The sequence below is a fragment of the Manis pentadactyla genome, chromosome 12, assembly GCF_030020395.1.
Source record: "Manis pentadactyla isolate mManPen7 chromosome 12, mManPen7.hap1, whole genome shotgun sequence".
NCBI lineage: Eukaryota > Metazoa > Chordata > Mammalia > Pholidota > Manidae > Manis > Manis pentadactyla.
In genome coordinates this window covers 6225060-6246138 of record NC_080030.1, presented here as the reverse complement: position 1 = coordinate 6246138, position 21079 = coordinate 6225060, and the positions used below count along the sequence as shown (strand labels likewise).

The window sequence follows — 21079 nt, the reverse complement described above, 5'->3', positions numbered from 1 at the left end:
CGCTTCTTTGGCCTCACTTCCCGCACTCTGTTGCCATCGTGCCTCTCCAGCTTCTGCAACTTCCTTCCTGTTCCTCCACCTTGCCCGGCTGCCTCCGACTTTCAGACTTCAGGTTGACTGTTCCCTCTTCCCGGAACACTCTTCCCCAGACAGCCACGCCTCCCTCGCTTCCTCCGGGTCATTGCCCACAGGCTGCCCGCTTTACCTCCTGGCCGCTTCTCTACCCTCACTCCCAGTCCATGACTTGTTTCCTTCCTGAATAACAGCCCCCAAAGTTAACCACATCCTAACCCTTGGAACCTGAGAATGCTCGGGTCCCCACGTGGCAGAAGGCATTTGCAAACGTGATTAAGTGAAGGATCTTAAGCTGGAGAGATGATCCCGGATTGTCCAGCTGGGTCCTCAGTATCATTCCAAAGGTCCTTATAAGAGGAGGAAGAGGCAGATTTGCCTACACACATAAGAGATGTGAGGTCAGAAGTAACAGACTGGAATCATGGGAGGAAGAGGCCATAAGCCAAGGAATGCAGGCAGCCTCTGGACGCTGGAAAAGGCATGGAAACAGACTGTCCCCTAGCTAAATACGTTATGTATTTACCTTGTGTATAGTCTGCATCACACCCCAGATGGAACCCCACGAGAGCTGCGGCCTTTGATTTGGTCCCTGCTGTCTGCCAGCATGAGGACAGACCCTCGCCTACAGACAGCACTCATAAATACTAGGCGAGTGGGTAGTGGTCACTGGTAGGAGTAAAAAAATCACGTAGGAAGGAAGTCAGGGGCGTCCACTGCTGAGATGTGTGAGCCGCCAGGGCTTCTCTCTCCGTTTTCTCCTCCGGCGGCGAGGCGTTGGATAAGAGCAAATATCACCAGCACAGCCTCTTCCAATTCCTTGGCTGGATACACCTGCTCACCGCCCGCCTCCTTTAATTTCAAAGAGGGTACCCCCAGGAGATGATACCCAAGAGTTAGTTACATAACATCTGGGAAGGATGTCAAAGCGACTGAACATGTGCATCCCGGAAAAGGGAATCCGTAAAGGACCTCCAGCTCCAGAAATTGCAGTTGGCGAGGGTGCCGGGGACAGAACTAGGCTGCTGAGTAAGCAGGAAAAGGAATCAGGTTTGAGTCTGATACAGAATGTGTGGACTCAAAGGATCTGATCCATGCTTTCTATGACTTGTCCCCCTCAAAAGCAAGTTGGGCTGATGTGCGAGGTCTCAAGCTGCCTGTCGTGTCTGCGTCGAAGGTGCTGTGACGAGGGTGTCACCCCTCTTTGGGGAACTCCAGCCCTCTCCCAGATCTAGGCATGCTCAGTCTCTCCACTTCATGCACGTACTTGGGGCTCTGAAAGTGACAGGCGCCCCTTCTCAGAACAGCTGGGAATCTCTTGTCTGCCGGGCACCCTTGACTGCCGAGTTCATCTTCATGGAATGCAAGTATTTGGGGAAAGAGACGGCCACCTCGTTGGTGCCGGCCTCCTGTCCTTTCCCTTCGGAATTTGGTCTCCTTTCCACATTCCCTCCTTAGAAGTCTTTCTCTTCAGGGCTGATGCCTGAATATTTAGAGAGGAGTCTCGTGGCGCCTAGACTTGGCAGTTTGAACAAATTAAGGATCGATTTTGAGCATGAAGTCCTGATGTAGTTGAGAAGCTCTGGAAGGGGCGCGAACTGGCTCTGAGGGCTGTCGCTTGCTCCTGGTGGGGGAAAACTGTTTCCTCCTTTGCTAAATGGGTGATCCCTGTGGGTTCCTTTCAGGGCTAGACCCCCAGGCTACGGAGGGGTCTCTGGCCAGGCTTAGCTTCATTTACCACCCAGTCCCACCAACTCCGGCCTCTGATGACCGAGACCAAAACATTCCTGGGTCTGGGCTTCCAAAAACCTTTCGATTCATCCCTGCCTCTCCAGGCGGCAAAGCCCAGCCCATCCTGGATGTTTTAAAACAATTGTCTTATGACAGCACAGACCTCACCTTGCTTGCTCTGATTTGATTCCGAGCAGCGCGGCAGAATCTCAAGGGCACCAAGTTTTGGGATCAGACTGTCATGGGTTCAGATCCCAGTTCCCCAAAAGCCTTGCTCAGCCACCTTGGGCAACTCTTCCAGCAACTCTGTGCCTCAGTTTCCCTATCTGTAAAGCAAGGACACTAATCCCTCACTCAAGGAGTTGTGAGAATTCAGTGAGGCATGCGGGGTAAGGCAGCGGAGACCGAGGCCGTTTAATTATGAAATCTGCCAAGATAAATTGTCACCCTCAGTATTATTCCTACCAACTTGTAACTTGTTCGCTCCAGGTCCTTTTTTCCAGTCCACCCACCCCATATTTGAAAAGATATTCCCTCTCCCAAGGCTGGGCTGACCACAGCGGCAAATGTCAGTTTCAAGTGCGTTTTTCCCAGCTGCCCCGGGCTCCTCCGCCTTTGCAGTAGTTCAGAGTTTGCAGGATACTGGCCTCGCTGTACTGCCTCCGTGGTGAGCCGTGCCTCTGCCAAGGCTTCTGTCTTCCTCGTTCTGGAAGAAATGAGTGCAGCCCCTTGATGCCGCGTCCAGCTGCGACTCAATAGGGGTGCCTCTGTTGGCGCCAGGCAGCCTGCAATCCTCTTCCTTCTGGCTCTGTGGGCCCTTCCTGGGGGGGCGTCTTCCAGCTCCCCCAGGGTATCAGAGTGCTTGCCCTGTGCCCACAGCTCCTCTTTCCCCTGTCCTCCTTCACCTCCGGTCCTTCTTCAGGTTCCTACAGAGCCAGAGGGCAGCCTGGTGATTGCCCAGCTCATGGTCTCATTTCTCTGTTCATTCATTCTGATGACATGCAGCAACTGTGTGCCAGGCCTTGGGTAAGACTCTAGGGACCCGTGGAGAACAAGACCGATGCCCTAATGGGGCGCTCACTGCCTGGGGCAGAGATGGGCCATCCCCTTGTAACGTCATAACCCAATGTGACATTACAGCTGGGTTCTCCAGGCTCAGAGAGTGCCCAGGTGCAGTCTGACCTGGTTGGGGAGGTTGGGGAAGGCACTGACCCTGAGTTGTGAAGGATGAAGATGGATGAACAAGGGGAAAGAACCTAGGGGAAAGGGTGGAGCATTCCAAGCAGAGAAAGCATGCTGGTGTAAAGGCCCTGAGGCCACCTTGAGCAGATTGAGGGGCTGAAGGAAGGCCCAGGGGGGAAACTGAGGACCAGGGCAGCAAGGGCCTAGCCAGGGTCTCACAGCTAAGGAAAGGCAGGAGCAGGGTTAGATATCTGGCTGGTGCTTCACCTGCTCTTCCCTCCAGACCCAGGGGCTGTGGGTTTTGTTTGTAATTATTTATTCTGATACAATCCCAAACGGAACAGAAATTACAAGAATGGTATAAGGAATATCTGTAAGGCTTTACCCAGGTGCACCAATTGTAAACACCTCTCTTCCTTTGCTTTATCGTTCTCTCTCTGTCTCTCTCTGCCTCTCTCCCTCTATCTCACTCCAAATAAACTCCATCCCTGTTTGTATCTGTCTGCCCTGCCCGGGACATGCCAGCACAATCTCCCTCCTCCCTCCCCTAGCCCAACATGCGAACAGAGCAGGTTCGTGCTGCCCACAGCTCAGCAGTCCCCAAAAAAACCCTGTGCAGGAGCCGTCGGTTCAGGGCAAGAAGTGATGGAGGGCCCCAGCCAGCCTCGGCACCCCTTCTCAGCCCTGCCTTCCTCCTTTCCTGTGATCCAGCCTTTCACACACTTCATGTGCTCGGGCCACAGTAACACATGATACCACAAACAGGGGACACATAGCAGATGTGTTCTTTACAGTTCTGGAGGCTGGAAGTCCAAGGTCAAGATGCCGACGAGGCCATACTCCCTCCGAAGCCTAGGGGACAGTCCCTTCTGCCTCTTCTGGCTTCTTGTGGGTCCAGCAATCCTTGGGCCTCTTTGGCTTGTAGACACATCCCTCCAATCTCTGCCTCGTCTTCCTGTGCCCTTCTCCCTGTGTCTATGTCCAAAGTTCCTTCTTCTTATAAAGACACCATTCACTGGATTTAGGGCTCATAGTGTGACTTCATCTTGATGACATCTGCAAAGACCTTATTTCCAAATAGGCCACAGTCCTGGGCGCTGGGGGTTAAGATTTGAATTATCTTTTTGTAGTGGGGGACACACACAATTCAACCCACTTCAGAAGGTTACTATACACTTTGCATAGTAAGGGGAACCCCCCTTTGCATTTGCCCATCGCAGATTCTGAGGTTGAGCGCGGCAGGGAACCATCTGATCCACCCTCCCATCCACAGGGAGGCCTCAGCTCCGCATGAGGTTTTCCTGGGGTTTGGGGAAATAGCGAGGAGGGCTCACCTGGCCTGGAAAGCCGCAGCCCTGGGGACCAGCAGGATGGGTGTCTGCTCGAGCTATGTCAGGAAGCAGGGAGCTCCTCCGAGGAGCCTGTGGTCCTGCTGAGTCGGCTTCTCCAGGGCAGCATTCTTGAATGTCCATCGCATTCCGCATTCCAGGGGCTGTGTCAGCTGCTTGGGCCTCCAGGCTTCCTCCCGGCCCCACGACAGCTCCTTCCCCTGGCCCTGCCTCCCCACGCCCCCGTGGCTCTCTCTGCTCCTGGCACCCTGGTCCGCTCTCCAATCTAGTCCTAGACCTCGCCCAGCTTACTCCAGCCCCAGGGCCTTTGCCCCTGCTGTACCCACGTCTGGACTGCCCTTCCCCCAATGTTCCCACAATGCCAGTCTCTTGCTTCCAGGTCTCCGCTCAAAAATCACGTCTTCAAAGAGGCCATCCCTGATCACCCCAAAGCGCACCCTTCTCTCCCTTCCTGCATCTGGTTTATTTTCTCTGTTGCAAGTATCAATCAGCTTTGATCATCTACTTGCTTCCTTGATTTATCTTCCTTCCCTCTTGTATCAGTCAAGGGTCCTCAAAGAAACAGAACCAGCAGTTCTTCATTTTATATGTGTGTGTGTGTGTGTGTGTATAAATATATAAAACATATATTAATTATAGTAACTATATACAATTATGTCTAGTTACATATTAGATATTATTATATTTTATATATAAAAATTACATATACTTGTATATATTAATTAGCTAATATATAATATATTTGTATTATATACTATTATAGCTAATGATATATTTTTATATATAATAGTAAGCATATATATGTATTACTTTATATATCTTGTGTATTCTTTTATATGCATAAGTCTACATATTTTTGCTTTTTTTTTTGGTTGAGTATGTATATTTTATGTCTAGTATATATAATTCATTCCAAGGCATTGGCTTGCACCACTGTGGGAGCTGCCAAGGCTAAAATCTGCAGGGCATGGCGGGAACTTGGGCAGGAGTCCGTGCTGTTGTCTTGAGGCAGAACTGTGTCCTTCTCAGGAAAACCTTCAGGCCTTTTCAGTTACACAAGGACCACATTGTCAAGGGTAATCTCTTTTACTTAAAGTCAACAGACTGTGCATGTGAACGAAGCACAGCTACCAAATACCTTCCAAGCAGCACCTGGACTAACAGCAGTCTTCTAACTGGGGACCGTAGGCTGGCCAGGTCGGCATAAAACTGCCCATAAGCCCCTCCAAACTGGGACCCTGCCTCTCACATTCAGCCCTGTACACCTCCCACAGCCCAGAAACCTCATGCATATGTGTTCACTGAATGAGAAGGAGACACTACTTCTATTTCCATGTTACTGATGATGTAAACAGGCTCAGAGAGGGAAGGCTAGCACTGGAGAGCGGCACAGTGAGGGTGTGCTCTTAGACCCTCAGACATCCGCATGGATTCCCTCACATTCCTCAGTTTCCCAGTCTGCACCAAGCAGCTGGGTGCTTTCCCCACCTTGACATTTCAGCAGCAGCCGGGCAGCGGTCCACTAGATTAGAGGCCAGCATAGGATTGACGTGGACTGTCCAGGGTTGGGGACAGGGCCACATCCTGATGAGGACTGAAGACAGAGCCGGCTGCACAGCAGTGCAGTTTTCCTCTGGCAGGTGGAGTTAGTGGCTGGACAGGGTGTCCCAGGGGCCCCTGGCTGGGCAGGCAACGGGCCCAGTATGCCTCTTCCCTGCTGTCCCCACTGGGGTTGCTGTACATGTGCTGGCCAGGCACAAGGGGGCAGTAGAGGGCAGTGACTGGAATCGGCTCTGCCAGGAGGTGGTTTCAACCCCCACCACCCCAAGGGGAGTCCCCTAGCCAGCCTCAGTTTCCTTCTCTGTGAAACAGGCTTCTTACCTGCCTCCTAGGGTTGCCATGAGGAGCAAATAAGATCCTGCTGTGAACATTCCAGCGTGGCACCCAGCAAATGCCATGTCCACGGGGGCAGTTAGGAGGATGCCAGCTGCTTCTGGAACAGGAATTGCCACCTCGGACTGATGGGCACCAAGGCGGCAGCATAAATGAGAGAATAAGCTGCAAGGAACTTCCGATACCCAGGGGAGCAGGGGTGGCCGACAATCAGTTCCTGATAGTTGTTACCACATGGCAAGGGCAGATCTGATTCAAGAAAAGACAGAAATCGGGGGCTCTCTTGTCCCCTCCTGGCCTGAGCCAGAAGCTCTGTCCTCTTGCTTTATCTCTAAATAAAAGCCTCTGCCTTGCTCCCCCCCAAAAAAAAGAACAGACAGAAATCCAAAATGTTTTGTGTCACATCGCTGGTTTGACAGCAAATTGAAAATGTGTTTAAAGGCTGTGTGGGCAGGACAGAGCAGCACGTACGTGAAATGGGCATGTGAGATGAATCTTCAGGCCTGTCTTCCTCTTTAAAACTGTCTTCTGACATTATTTGAAGTTTGCTTTTTTCTTTTATTGAGGGCAGATTCCCGTAACACAAAATTCATCATTTTAAATGTACGATTCGGGGGCATTTGGTACATTCACAGTGCTGTGCAGCCATCCCCTCTGTCTAGTTCCTAAGCGTTTCCATGGCCCCAAAATGAATCCCCATCTCCTGAGCAGTCCACTCTGTGTCTTGTCTGAATGTTTCTGCCCTGGGCAAGTTTACTCCTGATTCCATGAGACTGAGAAATGATAACGGAACTTCTTGGGGTCAAAGGGTTTACATCCGGCTTTATTCTCCCAGTGACAGGTTGAGCCCTAGGATCCCATCTGCACCCAGCAGTCTGCAGGTCGGCGATCCACTTCTGTCTCTTTATATAGTGACTCGGTCAGTAACAGCTCATTGCCTACGGGTGTGGAAGCAGTAGCCTAGCAGGAGGCCAGTTACATCATCAAGTAGCTTAGGGTCAGGTGAGGATCCTGGTCTTAGGAGCTTCCATTTTCCCCACACTCCCCAGCCCTTCCCCCAGCCCCAGACAACCATGAATCCACTTTCCGTCTCTATGAATTTGCCTGTTCTGAACATTTCACATGAGCAGATTCACACACTGTATGAACTTTGGGGTCTGACTTTTTACATTTAGCATCATGTGTTCAAGGTCATCCATGTTGTAACGTGTCACTGAGTGATATTCCAGTGTGTGGATGGACCACGTTGTATTTACCCAGTCATCCATTCATGGATATCTGGGTTGTTTCCACTTTTTTGGCTCCAGTGACTCATTCGAGTATGAGTTTTTGTGTGGACATATGTCTTCATTTCCTTTGCGCCTCTGCTCGATGTTCACCTTTGACCTCCATGAGAACAGGGTGACATCCAATTCATCCTTTAAGTCCCGGACCTGCCAATGCACCTGGGAGGGAGTAATTATTCAAAGAACATTTGGCGCATGGTGAATGAGAGAAAAGTGGAATGGTGGGAAGGGAAAAGCATGGATAGGTTTCACCTGTGAAAGGTGCTGGCTCACGTCCTATGAGGAACAGAGATGAGGGAATGCATTGTTTTCAGAAAGTAAAGGAAAAAGCAATCTGCCATCTTTCCCCATCTAAACAGCTCCCCTTTCAGCTGAGCCAGCACTGCTGGGTTGCAGACACAAGGCTGCAGCACCTCCCTGAGTCAGCACACCCTGCAGCGAGACCCCCTGGCAGCCCTGTGCGCTCTGCAAAGCTTTCTGCCTGGGATTGGGTATTTCCCCGGGGAGTGGAGGAGCTGGGACACATGGGACACACTCAGGGAGCGTGAGCTGCTGCACGAAAAAGCGGTGCAGGCATTGCCAAAGAAACAGGTCTTGTTTTGCAAATCCACGCACAGCCCAGCATTAAAGGACACACATGCAGAATTGGCTACGTAATTCTTTTTTTAAAAAGGCTATTCTTTAGAAGTTTTAGATTTACAGAGAAGTTGCAAGAATATTCCAGAAAGTTTCCCTACACCTCACACCCAGTTTCTCCTCTGATTAACATCTTACATAGTACGGGACACTCTTTCCGGTTGATATTGATACGTTACTAGTGACTGAAGTCCACAGTTTATTCATATCACCTTGATTTCTCCTAATGCCTTTCTCTGCCCTAGGGCCCCATCCAGGATCCCACATGACCTTCTGATGTCATATCTCCTTGGGCTCCTCTTGGTTGGAACAGTTTCCAGTTTTCCCATGTTTTTTGATGCCCTTGACAGTTTGGAGGAGGTCTGGTCAGGGAATTTGGTGTTTTTCTCATGGTTAGACTTGGGAGGATGAAGGGTCCCTGTCACCCCGTCACGGCGGGGGTGCATGCTGTCACCGTGACTGACCACTGGGGAGGTTGACCTTGATCCCCTGCCTTACGTGTATTTTCCAGGTGTCTCTGCTGTAAGGTCGCTCTTTGCCCCCTTCCCTGCCATGCTCTTTGGGAGGAAGTTGCTGTGCACAGCCCGTATTTACCGAATAGGGAGTCATTCTCCATCTCTTTGGGGGCAGAGTATCTACATACAGGAAATTTGTCTCTTCTTCCCTAAATTTACTTATTCAACCATTTCGTTGTGTCCGTATGGACTCATGGACATTTTATCTCATACTTCAGCTAACAGTCCAATACTCCGCCGTGATTTATTTGTTGCTCAAACTATCCCCCTGGCAGCCACAGAGAGCTCTTTCAGCTGACTGATCTGTCCACCTGACAACTGCTTGCTGCGTTTGGCCGCGACAGCTCATCAGAGACCAAACCCTGCGGGACTTGCTACCTATACTTCCAAACTCTGAAACTGGATGATGTTAGATGAGACCTTTTCTCAGGCCTCCAGCTTTCCCCACCCCAACAAAAAAGACAGACAGACAGAAAGAAAGAAAGGCTTAATGTCCATTAGATGATCTGAAGGGAGCTGTCCAGCACAGACGTTTAAATTTCTCTGTGCTAAGGAACAGATGTATTCTGTTCCAGGGATTCCCCAAAACTAAATGGATTTTGTTGCTGTTGTTTTGTCTGAACTCCATGTTCTGGTGGCTGGATTTGTGGTGCCCGATGGCTGATATCTGCTCTTGGCTGGGTCTGAAGGCCACTCCCGGAAGAGACAGGGATGGACTCGCTCGGCAGCCCCGCGGAAGACACGTCCTGTAAGTTTCCATGCTTGCAGAAATGGGCATGCTTTCTCAAGATCTTAGCTCTGCCCGACATCTTTGAGTGTGGAAATGTCAGAATCCATGCCTCCTGGGCAGAATGTCAGGGAAGGGGGTGGTTCTGCTCCAAGGCCTGCAGGGAAAGCAGCCGGGGTGGGTGAGGGACGTGTGGGTGCAGTCATGAAGTTGGTGTGCTGGGTTGCTGTGTGTCCTGAGCTGATCGCTCAGCCTCTCTGTGCCTGTGATTCCTCATCTACTAATTTCAGGCAGTGAGCTCTCTGAAGGAGGGGCATGCAAGGATTAAATGAAGTGATATGTGTGAAGTGGTACGAGGCACAAAGTCAGCCCCAGGAAGACTCATAGCTCTGAGGTTGCTCTGCCTGCATCTCCCCCATTCAGCCTATCATAGTGCCCACCATACAGGGAGAAGACTGACCAGAGAGGGACAGCCATGCCCTGAGGTCACACAGCAGTGAGTGCCAGGCCTGCCCACCCTCGCACTGCACTGTGCCCATGGGCAGGTAGGAGAACCAACTTGTCCCAGTTTTCTGGGGCAGTTCAGGATGGTTGGTCACCCTAGAGTACCTGAGCGCATTGGCTCTGCCTGCTGTCGTCACATCCCTGCAGGATAGACTTCAGTGCATCCTTCTGCAACTCTTGTTTCCTGCTTGTGTAAAACAAGGGATGTGTAATCACCATACCCGCCTTCTTAGGTGTGGCTGGCTGAATAATGGTCCCCAAAGACCTCCAGATCCTAATTCCTGGGACCTGTGAATGTCCCCTCACAGGGCTAAAAGGACTTTGCAGATGGGATTAAGTTAAGGGCCTTGAGATGGAGAGATGTGGTGGTTAATTTTATGTGTCCACTTGGCTGGGCCGCAGTACCCAGATATGTGGTTGAACATGATTTTAAATGTTTCTGCTGGGGGCATTTTTTTTAGATGAGATTAACATTTAAATTAGTAGACTCTGAGTAAAGCAGATTGTCCTCGGTAACGTGGGTGGGCCTCGTCCAATCAGTTGATGCCTTAAGAGGTACAAAACTGAGTGTGATTCATCCTGGGGCAAAATTCCTCCCCCGTTGTGAACCTGTGAAACCAGACAAGTCATCTGCTTCCAAAATATGACAGTGGGACAAGGCATAGGGTAAAATATTCTTGTTACAAGAGGGAGAAATGGGAAGGAGGAAAGGGATCATGGATCCCAGCAGGTCTGAACCTTGGCAGGGTTAAGTTCCATTAGATTTTTCTTTAAGGGCAAATTCCATTTGATTTGAAGTGGAGAATAATCCTCTTTGGCTCAATGCTCTGTCCTCCAGGCCCACATGGTGGCATCTCTGCCGCCTGGCTTCCACACCAGTGAGAAATGTCACATAGACGCCTTCAGCTTTACTGTCACCACACTGGGACCCATAACTTTAACCCCAAAGGAAAAGATATGAAGGTGGCCTTGGGCAGGTCACAGCCTCAACATCCCCATCTGTAAAAAGTGTAACATTTCCTACCATACAAGGTCATGGTGAGATCTAGAAATTAGGTCAGCGCCCAGCATGTAGCAGGCACTTGATAAATATGACTGTTTTATTGTTTTCATTTGTTGCCCCTGAACACATTTACATCCCAGGATCTCATGAAGCCGTCACCTCTGATCAGCGACTTAGGGATGGAGAAATTCAAAGGAAAACAATTTGAGGAGCTGGTCCATTTAATTATTGATCAGTGAATGTCTTTATCTGATAGGAGGAGACCAGGACTTTCTCGTTGGTTTATTTATTTTGTCCTTCCTGGGCTTGTAATGAAACTGGGGGTAGCTGCCGAAGTTTCTGGAAGGCAGCTCTGGGGCAGATAACAGCCTTCCTCCCATGTACTCCCTCCTCCCAGGGGCTGGCTCTGCTCACTTGGCTGTCAGAGAAGCTTTAACCCTTTGGGGGCATCTCAGGGGGAGAAACCACCTTTCATAAGGAGACCAGAGTCTAGTCTGCCTCTTTAGGAGAAAGCAGTCCAAACTGTGAGGAATATCCAGCTTACTCAGCTCCTGAGTGGTCTGGAAGGACCTCATCTCTCCGTGTCTCCATTTGCTCATCTGGTAAAGGGGAGAATCACAGAACTTGCCTAATAGGGATATTGCCAGGTTGGAACGTGAAGACCCCCAGGGAGAGCTTCACAGAGAGCTGGCCCCTGTCATGTGATCCGTGTTAGTTATCAGAATGTCGATCATCACAGAGAGGTACAAAGTAGAATGTGGGCATCCTCTGCCAGCCATACCCGGAGGCAACAATAACCACAGATATTGGTAGGTCCAGAGAACACTGCCTGCAACTGGGCAGGCCACCCAGTGTCTGGTCTGGGGGGTCATCCATGCGACCTTGACCTGACTCACCTTCTGTGAGTTCCATCGTGCAGATGGTAATAATAAGTCAAGCTCAGAGCAGTGAGGTGGCTCTGGGGGGGTCACAAAGCTAGTCAACAGCAAAGGCTGGCTTGGAACCTGGGTCTGCCCAGCGTCCAAGGGCCTGGCGTTGACCTCAGAACCAGACGGTCACAACACTAACAGCTGCAGTAAAAGGATGTCTTCTGACTTCTAACCACTCTACGTGATGGGGCTGGAGCTCCCTCCGAGTCCGAAACGGAGACCAGGAGGAAGAAAAAAGAGAGAGACCGCTTTTTCATTCTGTTTTCCTGTTTTCGTCTAGCCCCTCCCAACACGTTGAATTTCAACGGAGCTCATCGCAAGCGGAAGACACTGGTGGCCCCGGAGATCAACATCTCCCTGGACCAGAGTGAGGGCTCCCTGCTGTCCGACGACTTCCTGGACACACCTGACGACCTGGATATCAACGTGGATGACATCGAGACCCCCGATGAGACGGACTCCCTGGAGTTCCTAGGGAATGGCAACGAGTTGGAGTGGGAGGGTGAGGCCGAGGGCCGTGAAGGCCGGCGGGAGAGGGAGATGGGCGGGCAGGGCGTGCAGGCGGGGAGGACCACGTGAGCCAAGGCCTGCAGGCAGGGGCACGGAGCCGTGGGCAGCGCAGGCAGCCAGGAAGGGGGAGACTGGGTGGGCGACTGTGACGAGACGTGTCCACCCAAGCGTCCCTTCCTCTTACCCCTGGGCTGCTTCCAGATGACACCCCTGTGGCTGCTGCCAAGAACATGCCTGGGGACAGCGCAGATCTGTTTGGGGACGGCGTCACAGAGGACGGCAGTGCAGCCAATGGGCGCCTGTGGCGGACAGTGATCATAGGAGAACAAGAGCACCGAATTGATCTGCACATGATCCGGCCCTACATGAGGGTGGTGACCCATGGAGGTGAGACCACAACCCTTGCACCTCCTCCCAGCTCCAGCTGAGCAACTGGAGGTCGTAAGTGGCCCACTCTGAACCTTGGTCTTTTCATCTGAACCACAGGGGCATTAAGCCCTTGCCTCCAGTTTGGCGGGAGTGAAACTTGCATAGATGTGCAGGGCACACCCAGGGGGTGCCTGTAAGGGTGGCTGCCATTCCACACCAAAGGCAGAGACAGGTTGGGGTTTGCTTGTTCCCCCAGCTGGGCTGCTATGACTCAGAGCTGTACCCTCTGAGTGCGGGCCATGGGAAGGGCTGGCTGGTGATGGGCAGACACCTGGGGTACAGTAAGGGGCGGCTCAGCTCTCAGAGAAGGCTCAGCTCCTCTCTGCCTGGGGCCACTCACTGGCCGCCTCTCCCCAGGGTACTACGGTGAGGGTCTCAACGCCATCATTGTCTTTGCGGCCTGCTTCCTCCCGGACAGCAGCTCCCCTGACTACCACTACATCATGGAGAACCTCTTCCTGTAAGTGGCCCGCCGGCCCCGTCCGGACACCGACAGTTCTGAGGGTCCCAGCCAGTGGGCTGGGTCAGACAGCAAGAACCACATTGGATGGGGATTCTTCCGAGCACCAGGCTGGGGCCAGGCCACCAGCAGATCGCCATCTGAGTCCCCTGCTCACCCACTGGGCCGCATCACACAATTGCCATCAGCATCACTTATTTATCATGTATTTATTTCATCGTAAATGTCACGTATCGAGCACTTAACGAGTGGCAGCCACAAAGCTAAGTGCTTCATCAGTGAAAATGCATTCCACCCTCTCCACACCCCTGCCGAGCAGACGCTGTCACCTCCCATTCTACAGCAAAGCCTGCAGCCCGGAGAACTCAGTGGCCCAAGGACACGCAGATAAGTTTTATATGAAGGACCCAGATAGTACATATAAAGCAGGTAACACTTAGAGCTCAGCACATCATGACTACTCATGTTACTGTTAATATGCAGATGTCCTTCTAACACAGCAGGGACCCCCAACCTCTAACTTTGGGTGTGGCGCACCATCCACTTGGGTACCTGTTCCCCGACTGTTATCTGGGGCTGTTGAGACCCACCCCTCAGGTTATTGGAGACAGTAGACGGGGTCGTCATATAAAGCACTTGGTGCCTAATAAGTGCTCAGTAAAGTAGTAATCACTAGCATCCTGGAGCCCACAGACACACATTTGGGATGGGATGGGCTCCTCCACCCTGACTGTGCCAGGCCAGCCTGCACCACCTGAACAGGTGTAGCTGGCACAGCTGGCGGCCAAGTGTCACAGGTGTCCAGTTGGGGACCTGGGGCTTCCCAACTCAGGCTCCTCTCACCGGGTCCCCTGTCCTCTGTGCCCCACGACCAGGTATGTCATCAGCAGTTTGGAACTCCTGGTGGCGGAAGATTACATGATCGTGTACCTGAATGGAGCCACCCCCCGGCGGAGGATGCCCGGCATCGGCTGGTTGAAGAAATGTTACCAGATGATAGACAGGAGGGGAGTGAGGGGCTCGGGACCGGGGTGCAGGAAACACCACACAGGGCTAGGGGTCCCGGGCGCTGGGGCCGAACTGGAAGGTGGTGCGGTAGCTAGCTCAGGCTGCCGTCATAAAGCACTGCAGACCAGGCGGCTTGAACAGACTTCATTCCCTCCCTGTTCCGGATGCTGCAAGTCCGAGATCAACACACGTCGGCAGGGTTGGTTCTTCGGAGGCCATGTGGGAGGTTCTGTACCAGGCCTGTGTTCACCGCTTCTGGTGGTCGTTGGCAATCCTTGGTGTTGCTTGGCTTGTAGATGCATCACCTCCATTTCTGCCTTCACGGTCACAGGACTTCCTGCCCGTGTGCATGACTGTGCCCAAACATCCCTCTTTATAAGGACACCGCTCTTACTGGACTAGGGGGCCGTTCTGCTCTGGTAGGACCTCACCTTAACGAATTACACTGCCATGACCCTACTGTCCAAATCATGTCCCCTTCTGGAGGTCCTGGGGGTTAGGACTGAATGTGAGGAGCATGCCCTTTGACACGACCACAACACGTGGTCAGAACGAGGAAAATCTTTCAGGAACAGGAGGTGTGGCAGCCACAAAGTCAAGCGCTCAGACTCTGAAGTTAAAAGCCAGCCAGGACTAGATGTCAGCTCCGCCACCTGCCTACTCTGGAAAGGGCCTTAGCAGTACAGAGAATCTCCCTCCTCCCTGTAAAGTGGGGATCATTGCAGCGCCTACTGGGAGTTCAGAGAAGGGGATACCTATTAGCTACCTCCCTGGGGCTTGTGCCCTCGGGCCCATCTTGCTTCCATCTCCCCACACAGATTGCGGAAAAACCTGAAGTCCCTGATCATCGTCCACCCATCCTGGTTCATTCGCACCGTGCTAGCCATCTCCCGACCTTTCATCAGGTAAGATTCTAGCCTGTGTCCCATTACCCACATGGGTTGTTGCATGTCTTTTTCTTTTTTAATCTGTGTTTTTCAGCTTCTGCAACAGTCTTAAATCATACGCATCATTATTAAGTGACCAACACAGGAAAAATAATAGCAACCAGCTCTCCTGCAGGGAATGGTGGAAACCTTTTAACACGTACCACCATAACCCTGAGAGGTTAATGTTGTTGCACCCATTTCATGAATGAGGAAACTGAGACTCAGCAGGGTCCAGGAACTCACCCAGAGTCACACAGCAAGGTCGCTTGTCCACCACACTCCCCCAGAAGTGAGCCCAACTTCTCCATCCACTCCAGAATCTGTGTGGGAGACATTCGGATGCCACCCTGGCCAATGATGCAATGAACGAATATGTGTATTTTGGGGATCCCCAAGACCATCTTCAGGTTTGATGATTTGCTAAGAGAACTCACAGAACTCAGAATAGCTGTTATACTCCGGTTACGGGTTATTACAGCGAAAGAATGAAGATTAAATTCAGCAAACCGAAAAGGTGTATATGGGAGCACGGGAGAAGCCTAAATGAGCTTCCAGTTGTCTCCTCCCAGCAGAGGTGTAGCAAAAGCCCCTAACTCTCCCTGCAGTGATGTGTGACAACCTGTAGGAAATACTGGCCGCCAGGAAGCTCACCGTGGTGTCCCGGGTTGTCCCTGGGGCTGAGCCACACAGGGAGGGTGTGCCCAAGTGGCCCACCTTAGTGACTCAGTCTCCAGCTGCTCCGTGGTCAAACTGGTAGGACGTGGCCCACTGTAAGTCACATCTTTAGCACCGACTATGTCGCACGGCTCAAAGCCCAGGTAGCTCAAAACACTCTTACCAGGCAGAACAGTCCAAGGGTTTGCAGGTGACACCCCATCCAGTCTTTTCTTTGCCATGTACAGGGTGTGGGCACTCCAAGCCTGCTGAATTAAACCTTTACTACACGATATAAAAGTCCCCAGATAAACAGGTGAAGTAAAGCAAAATTGGGCGTGTTAAATACCTTAGTTAATCACATGAAATGGAAATGTACATTTAATATAATTCAAAACATTGAATAGAATCAAGATCCTTCATTGCCGTGTTGCCAGTTAAGGATCTGTGATGCATTTAAGACACAGGGCCTAGCTTCGCCTTGAAAGGGGTTGCCTACTCAACAGCGTGAGCGATTTGCAAGGAGACCATCTCAGACTTTCTATGTTCAAAGACCGCTGACCACCTTAAGTATTTGCCCATCGGTGAAACCAGGTGAATAACACACCGATTATGGATCATTTGTGGTGATAATACACCAGGGGAAATGGGGAACATGCGCTTCAGCCTAAGAGAACTGCATTCCATCCTCCGAATCGCCTAATTCTGGGGAACTTAAATTTGCCTTGAATGCAGATAATTCTCTCATGTAGGGTTGCTTTTCCCTTGGTGAATTTTGAGGATCTCATTTTGAGCTTTCAAAAAAGCAGCAGGGGAGAGGAGAGAAAAGCGAACTTCCCCATCGAAAAGCCAGGGAAAGTGGAGCCAGATGCTGAGGTTTCTGGGACTGTAAGTCCAAGATCATTTGACGTTGGGACTGTGGGCGGGGATTCTCTCCGCCCCGTGAGACAGAAAGCTGGGCTCACAGGCGGAGAGCATTGTCACAGCAGAGACTGGGATATTTATTTCCAACGTGGGCAAGGCAGACACGATGTGGTTCTTGCCTGTATTTATAGCTCAGCAGATGTCAGCTCTGCACAGCTGAAAATACATTTCCAACAAATCAGAGCCCTCTGGATTCAGACATTCTGCATCAGGTGTGGACAACCCGGGAGGTACAGGTGGGGACATGACTCCTGCCTGTTTGCAGTTTACCCTCTCTCACGCTAGCTGGAGGACACCTTGTACTCCAGGAGTAACTGCTGGGGTTTTTTAATTAAAAAAAAAAAAAACACAATGCAACTGCTCAAAAGCAGTTGGAGTTGTTCATTCCACTATGCACGGCCGCTCTGTGACTCCACGGGAAACCGTCTGTCATTTCCAGTTGGTTCCCATTGGCTTCGGCCGAGTAACTCATTTATTTTTCCCATTCAGGCCTGTGAACTGTACCGTTTGTCATGTGTCTGCCTTTGCACCAGACTGGAAAGCTGGAGCCAAATTTGCATCTTAGCTCTAAAAATAGATACACAACTTCTTGACACACATTTGTAGATGCTTGGCTCTGTTTCTCCCATCAGCTTGATTGCTTATTTATTCATTGTACTGTTATAGTCTCTTGGCGCTTTGTTCCTCATCATGAAAAACATGTATTAGACCTTGAAAAGAAGCGTGATTTACATTTTGCCGATTAGGTTTAAGTTACATTTTAAAAAATAATCATAACCGTGAATTCAAAGCAACATGCCGCTAAGAAACACTTCCTAGTACCAAACAGCCTGGGCCTGGGTTTGACCAGGAAGAAGCCATTCCTCCCGAAAGGAGAGTGAATTAGCAGCCCCACCTGCACCCTTCTTGTGCCCAAATGACTCCCGGTGTCATGCCAGGCAGTGGTAGTGATATTCACGGGGAAAATAACACAGAGTAGCTCTTGGGGATGATGGAGAGATGGTCTAGAGGCAAGTAGAATCTCTTGCAGCTCTGCTTCCTTCAAGCAAGTTCCTCTGCTTAGTAGGGATTGGGGTCAGACACATGGCTCAGTCTCTTCCCTGCTTATGAGGAGAGCCCCTGGGGTCTGCTCTGCCCACTCCTCTAGGGGCCAGGGGTCGAGCCTGGCATGGACAGGCAGACAGGTTTGAACGAAGGTGCTTGGGGCATCCTGCAGTAGGGTCGTATGTGCACCCCTGTCTGCCATGCTCCTTCTGGGCCTGGGCAACCACCCCGAGGACTGGATTTCAGGCATCTCCCTCCTTCTCTTCCCACCAGCGTCAAATTCATCAACAAGATCCAGTATGTGCACAGCTTAGAAGACCTGGAGCAGCTTGTCCCCATGGAACACGTGCAGATCCCAGACTGCGTGCTACAGTGAGTGTCCCCGGGCCACGTGAGCACCCCCCACCTCCATATCCCAGGCCTGCGGGCTCCCCACCTCCCCACTCACTGGGCAGGGCAGCAGCAAAGAGGAAAATATAATGAAACAAGCACGCACGAGATTAGAGAATCAGCTGGTCCTGGGCATCCAGCAAGCCATGGCCCGTGGCTCGTTTTTATAAATAAAGTTTTATCAGCATGCAGCCACTCCCATTCATTGACACATCATCTATGGCTGCTTTCTAGAGACAGCTCAGCTGAGTAGCTGCAATCGAGACTTGCCTGCAAAGCCAAAAATATTTACTCCCTGGCCCTTTACAGAAAAGCTTTGCCCTGGTGGAGAGCTATGGAGACCAAACCATGTCAATGAAGGTCTTGCTCATAACGACACTGTTCAATCAATTGACGCTGAGTCAGGCCAGGAAAGCTGAGTCGCGTCTATGCCAGATGCTGGAATGGAGCAACAAAACATAATTCCCTGCCCTGGGAAAGCTGCTGCAGGGAACATAAAACGGCCTGCGGACTGGCGGCTCCAGCTGTCCTTTCTGCTCTACAGCCTGGCGTGTGTCCCATATGACAGTGGGATTCTTTCTCCGTTCCCAAAGGGAGAGGAATTCCCCGGGCAGCACTCCTGGGGGGAGGCGGCTGCGTCTGACACGCTTCTCTCTTCCAGGTACGAAGAGGAAAGACTCAAGGCCAGGAGAGAGAGGTCTGTGCCGAGTGGCCGTGTCAGGGCTGGTGCTGAGTTGGGCCCAAATCGGGATGACTGGTAGCTTCAGTTCAGCAAGAACCCATGTCACACATGCACATGGCTCAAGGCCCTGTCAGACTGGGGTTCAAATCCAGGCTCCCCCCACTTAGTCACAGTCCCATTAGGCAAGTAGAAAGTTCACAGCCTCCTTGGGGGCCATTGTGAGAAACCAGGAACAGTGGCCCCCACTTGGCAAAACTGGTGGGCTGGTCGTTATCATAACAATATTAGGTTCACCCTTGACAGGAAGCGCGAGTCCCCTGCTTACTCCCAACAGACCCAAATGCCCTTTCACTAGTTCACTGGCTCGTTTTTCATGGTGGTATAAACCACGAGCAGCCCTCACAAAACCTCAGGACTGTTCCGGACCCACCCAGCCATGGGGCCCTCACACCATCTCCTGGATACTTTCATAGGCCCTCTGAGAGCTGGGCAGGGCCCGAGGTTCCTAACGGCATCTTGTAGCCTAGGAATCTGAGGCTCCAAGAGGGCAAGGCACCTGCCTGGGGCTGCACAGCAAGTCCAGGAGAGAGTTGAGGCTTTCAGTGTGTCGAAAGCATGTGTCATTGATGGCCCTGTGCCTGCCTCAGGGGAAACAGAGGCGAGTAAGACAGAGTCCTGGTTCGCCAAGTGGCAAAGGACAGGGATGCCTCACTGGGTGAGACAGTAGATCCTGGGGCAGGCAGGCGATGAGATGCAGAGAGAGCAGGAGGGCGGCTTCACGCAGCATCATTTAATAATGCCCGGCTGGGGCGGCAGGGAGCAAGGCAAGACCCGAGTGTGGGCAGGACTCCCCATCCCCTGCCATCTGGGGGTTTCCTCCTCCTTTTCTCTCCCCTTCCTTCCCTCCCCTCCCCTCTCCTTTTCTTTCTTTCTTTAAAAAAAATGTTTACTGTGGTAAAATACACATAAAATCCACCATCTTAGCCATTTTTAAGTGTCCGGTTCAGTGGCATGAAGCACATTCATATGCGGTGCAGCCGCCCCACCATCTCCAGAACTTTCCATCTCCCCAAACGGAAGCTCTGTCCCCATGAAACACTCACTGCCCACCCCCTGACCCAGCCCCCGGCCCCACCAGACACTTCCTGTCTCTGTGGATGGGGCTCCCCTAGGGACCTCCCGGGAGGGGGATCAGACGGGATCTGTCCTTCTGTGTCTGGCTCATGTCACTGAGCACAGTGTCCCCAAGGCCCATCCACACTGTAGCAGGCGTCAGGACGTCCTTCCTTTCCAAGGCTGAGTACTATTCCGGTGCGTGCACGGACCGTGTTGTATTTATCCATCAATGGACACAGGTTACTTATATGTTTTAACTATGGAGACTCATGCTGCTGTGAATACGGTGCACACATACCCATTCGAGTCTCTGCTTTCACTTCTTTTGGGTCCAGACTCAAGAAGTGGGATTTCTGCGTGATTCTAGTTCTAATTTTTTGTGGAAGCTCTAGCCTGTCTTCCATAGCAGCTGCACCATGTGACGCTCCCACCAGCCATGCACGAGGGCTCGCGTCTCTCCCCATCTTTCTCTCTTGCTACTTTCTGTGTTTATGATGGTAGCCATCCTGATGGGTGTGAGGTGGAAATGTGTGTCTTCTTTCTTTTTCCACCGTCGTCCCTTCCTCCCCAGTCTCTGTGGCACTCTGTCCCAGTCCCTCCCTTCTCCTCCTGCCTCCCAGGCCTCAGCCATGGACAGGGACTGAGATAAACCCGAGCAGGGTAGCCGCCCTCCACAGCACGGGCGGGGCCACAGCAGCCAAGGAGCAAGTGCGTAAATGCCTCCCTAGGGATGAGCTGAGATCAAGGTTAGGAAGGAAGGAATGGAATGGTCCAGGGTCCTTCCTGCCCCCCACTGGCCCCGCTCACCCCCCTTCCTCCCAGCCTCAAGGATGCTGCCCTCTTCATGAACCCCTGGGTGATCTCGTGTCCCCAGCCTCTGGGGCCAGCGCTTCCTGGGGCAGCAGACGCTCTCCAAACTGCCCTCAGGCCGCCCGGGACTCAGGCCTGGGGGGAGCCGAGAGCCCCTTGGTCCACATGGGCTTGTCATCCACGGTCGCCTCTCTCTGTCCCCAGCGCGAGGCCACCGCCAGAGTTGGTCCTGCCCAGGCCGGAGGAGAAGCCAGAGGCAGCGCAGATGGGGGACAGGTAAGCGTGCGGGTGGCCGT

General features: G+C 51.9%; 1 protein-coding gene across 2 annotated transcripts in view; it reads left to right on the top strand.

Annotated features, from left to right (window-relative positions):
* Positions 1 to 21079, top strand: part of ATCAY (ATCAY kinesin light chain interacting caytaxin) — a 30101-nt gene that overhangs the window by 3614 nt on the left and 5408 nt on the right. Inside the window, exons 3-11 of one of the 2 annotated variants that reach the window (XM_057489829.1) lie at positions 9354 to 9412; positions 12108 to 12329; positions 12539 to 12724; positions 13124 to 13226; positions 14102 to 14257; positions 15053 to 15139; positions 18059 to 18157; positions 18837 to 18872; positions 20988 to 21059. In XM_057489829.1, the coding sequence (XP_057345812.1) occupies positions 9354 to 9412; positions 12108 to 12329; positions 12539 to 12724; positions 13124 to 13226; positions 14102 to 14257; positions 15053 to 15139; positions 18059 to 18157; positions 18837 to 18872; positions 20988 to 21059 (1020 nt within the window). Of the gene's footprint in view, positions 1 to 9353; positions 9413 to 12107; positions 12330 to 12538; positions 12725 to 13123; positions 13227 to 14101; positions 15140 to 18058; positions 18158 to 18836; positions 18873 to 20987; positions 21060 to 21079 lie in introns of those variants that run through there. The other variant, XM_057489828.1, reaches the window with a different exon arrangement.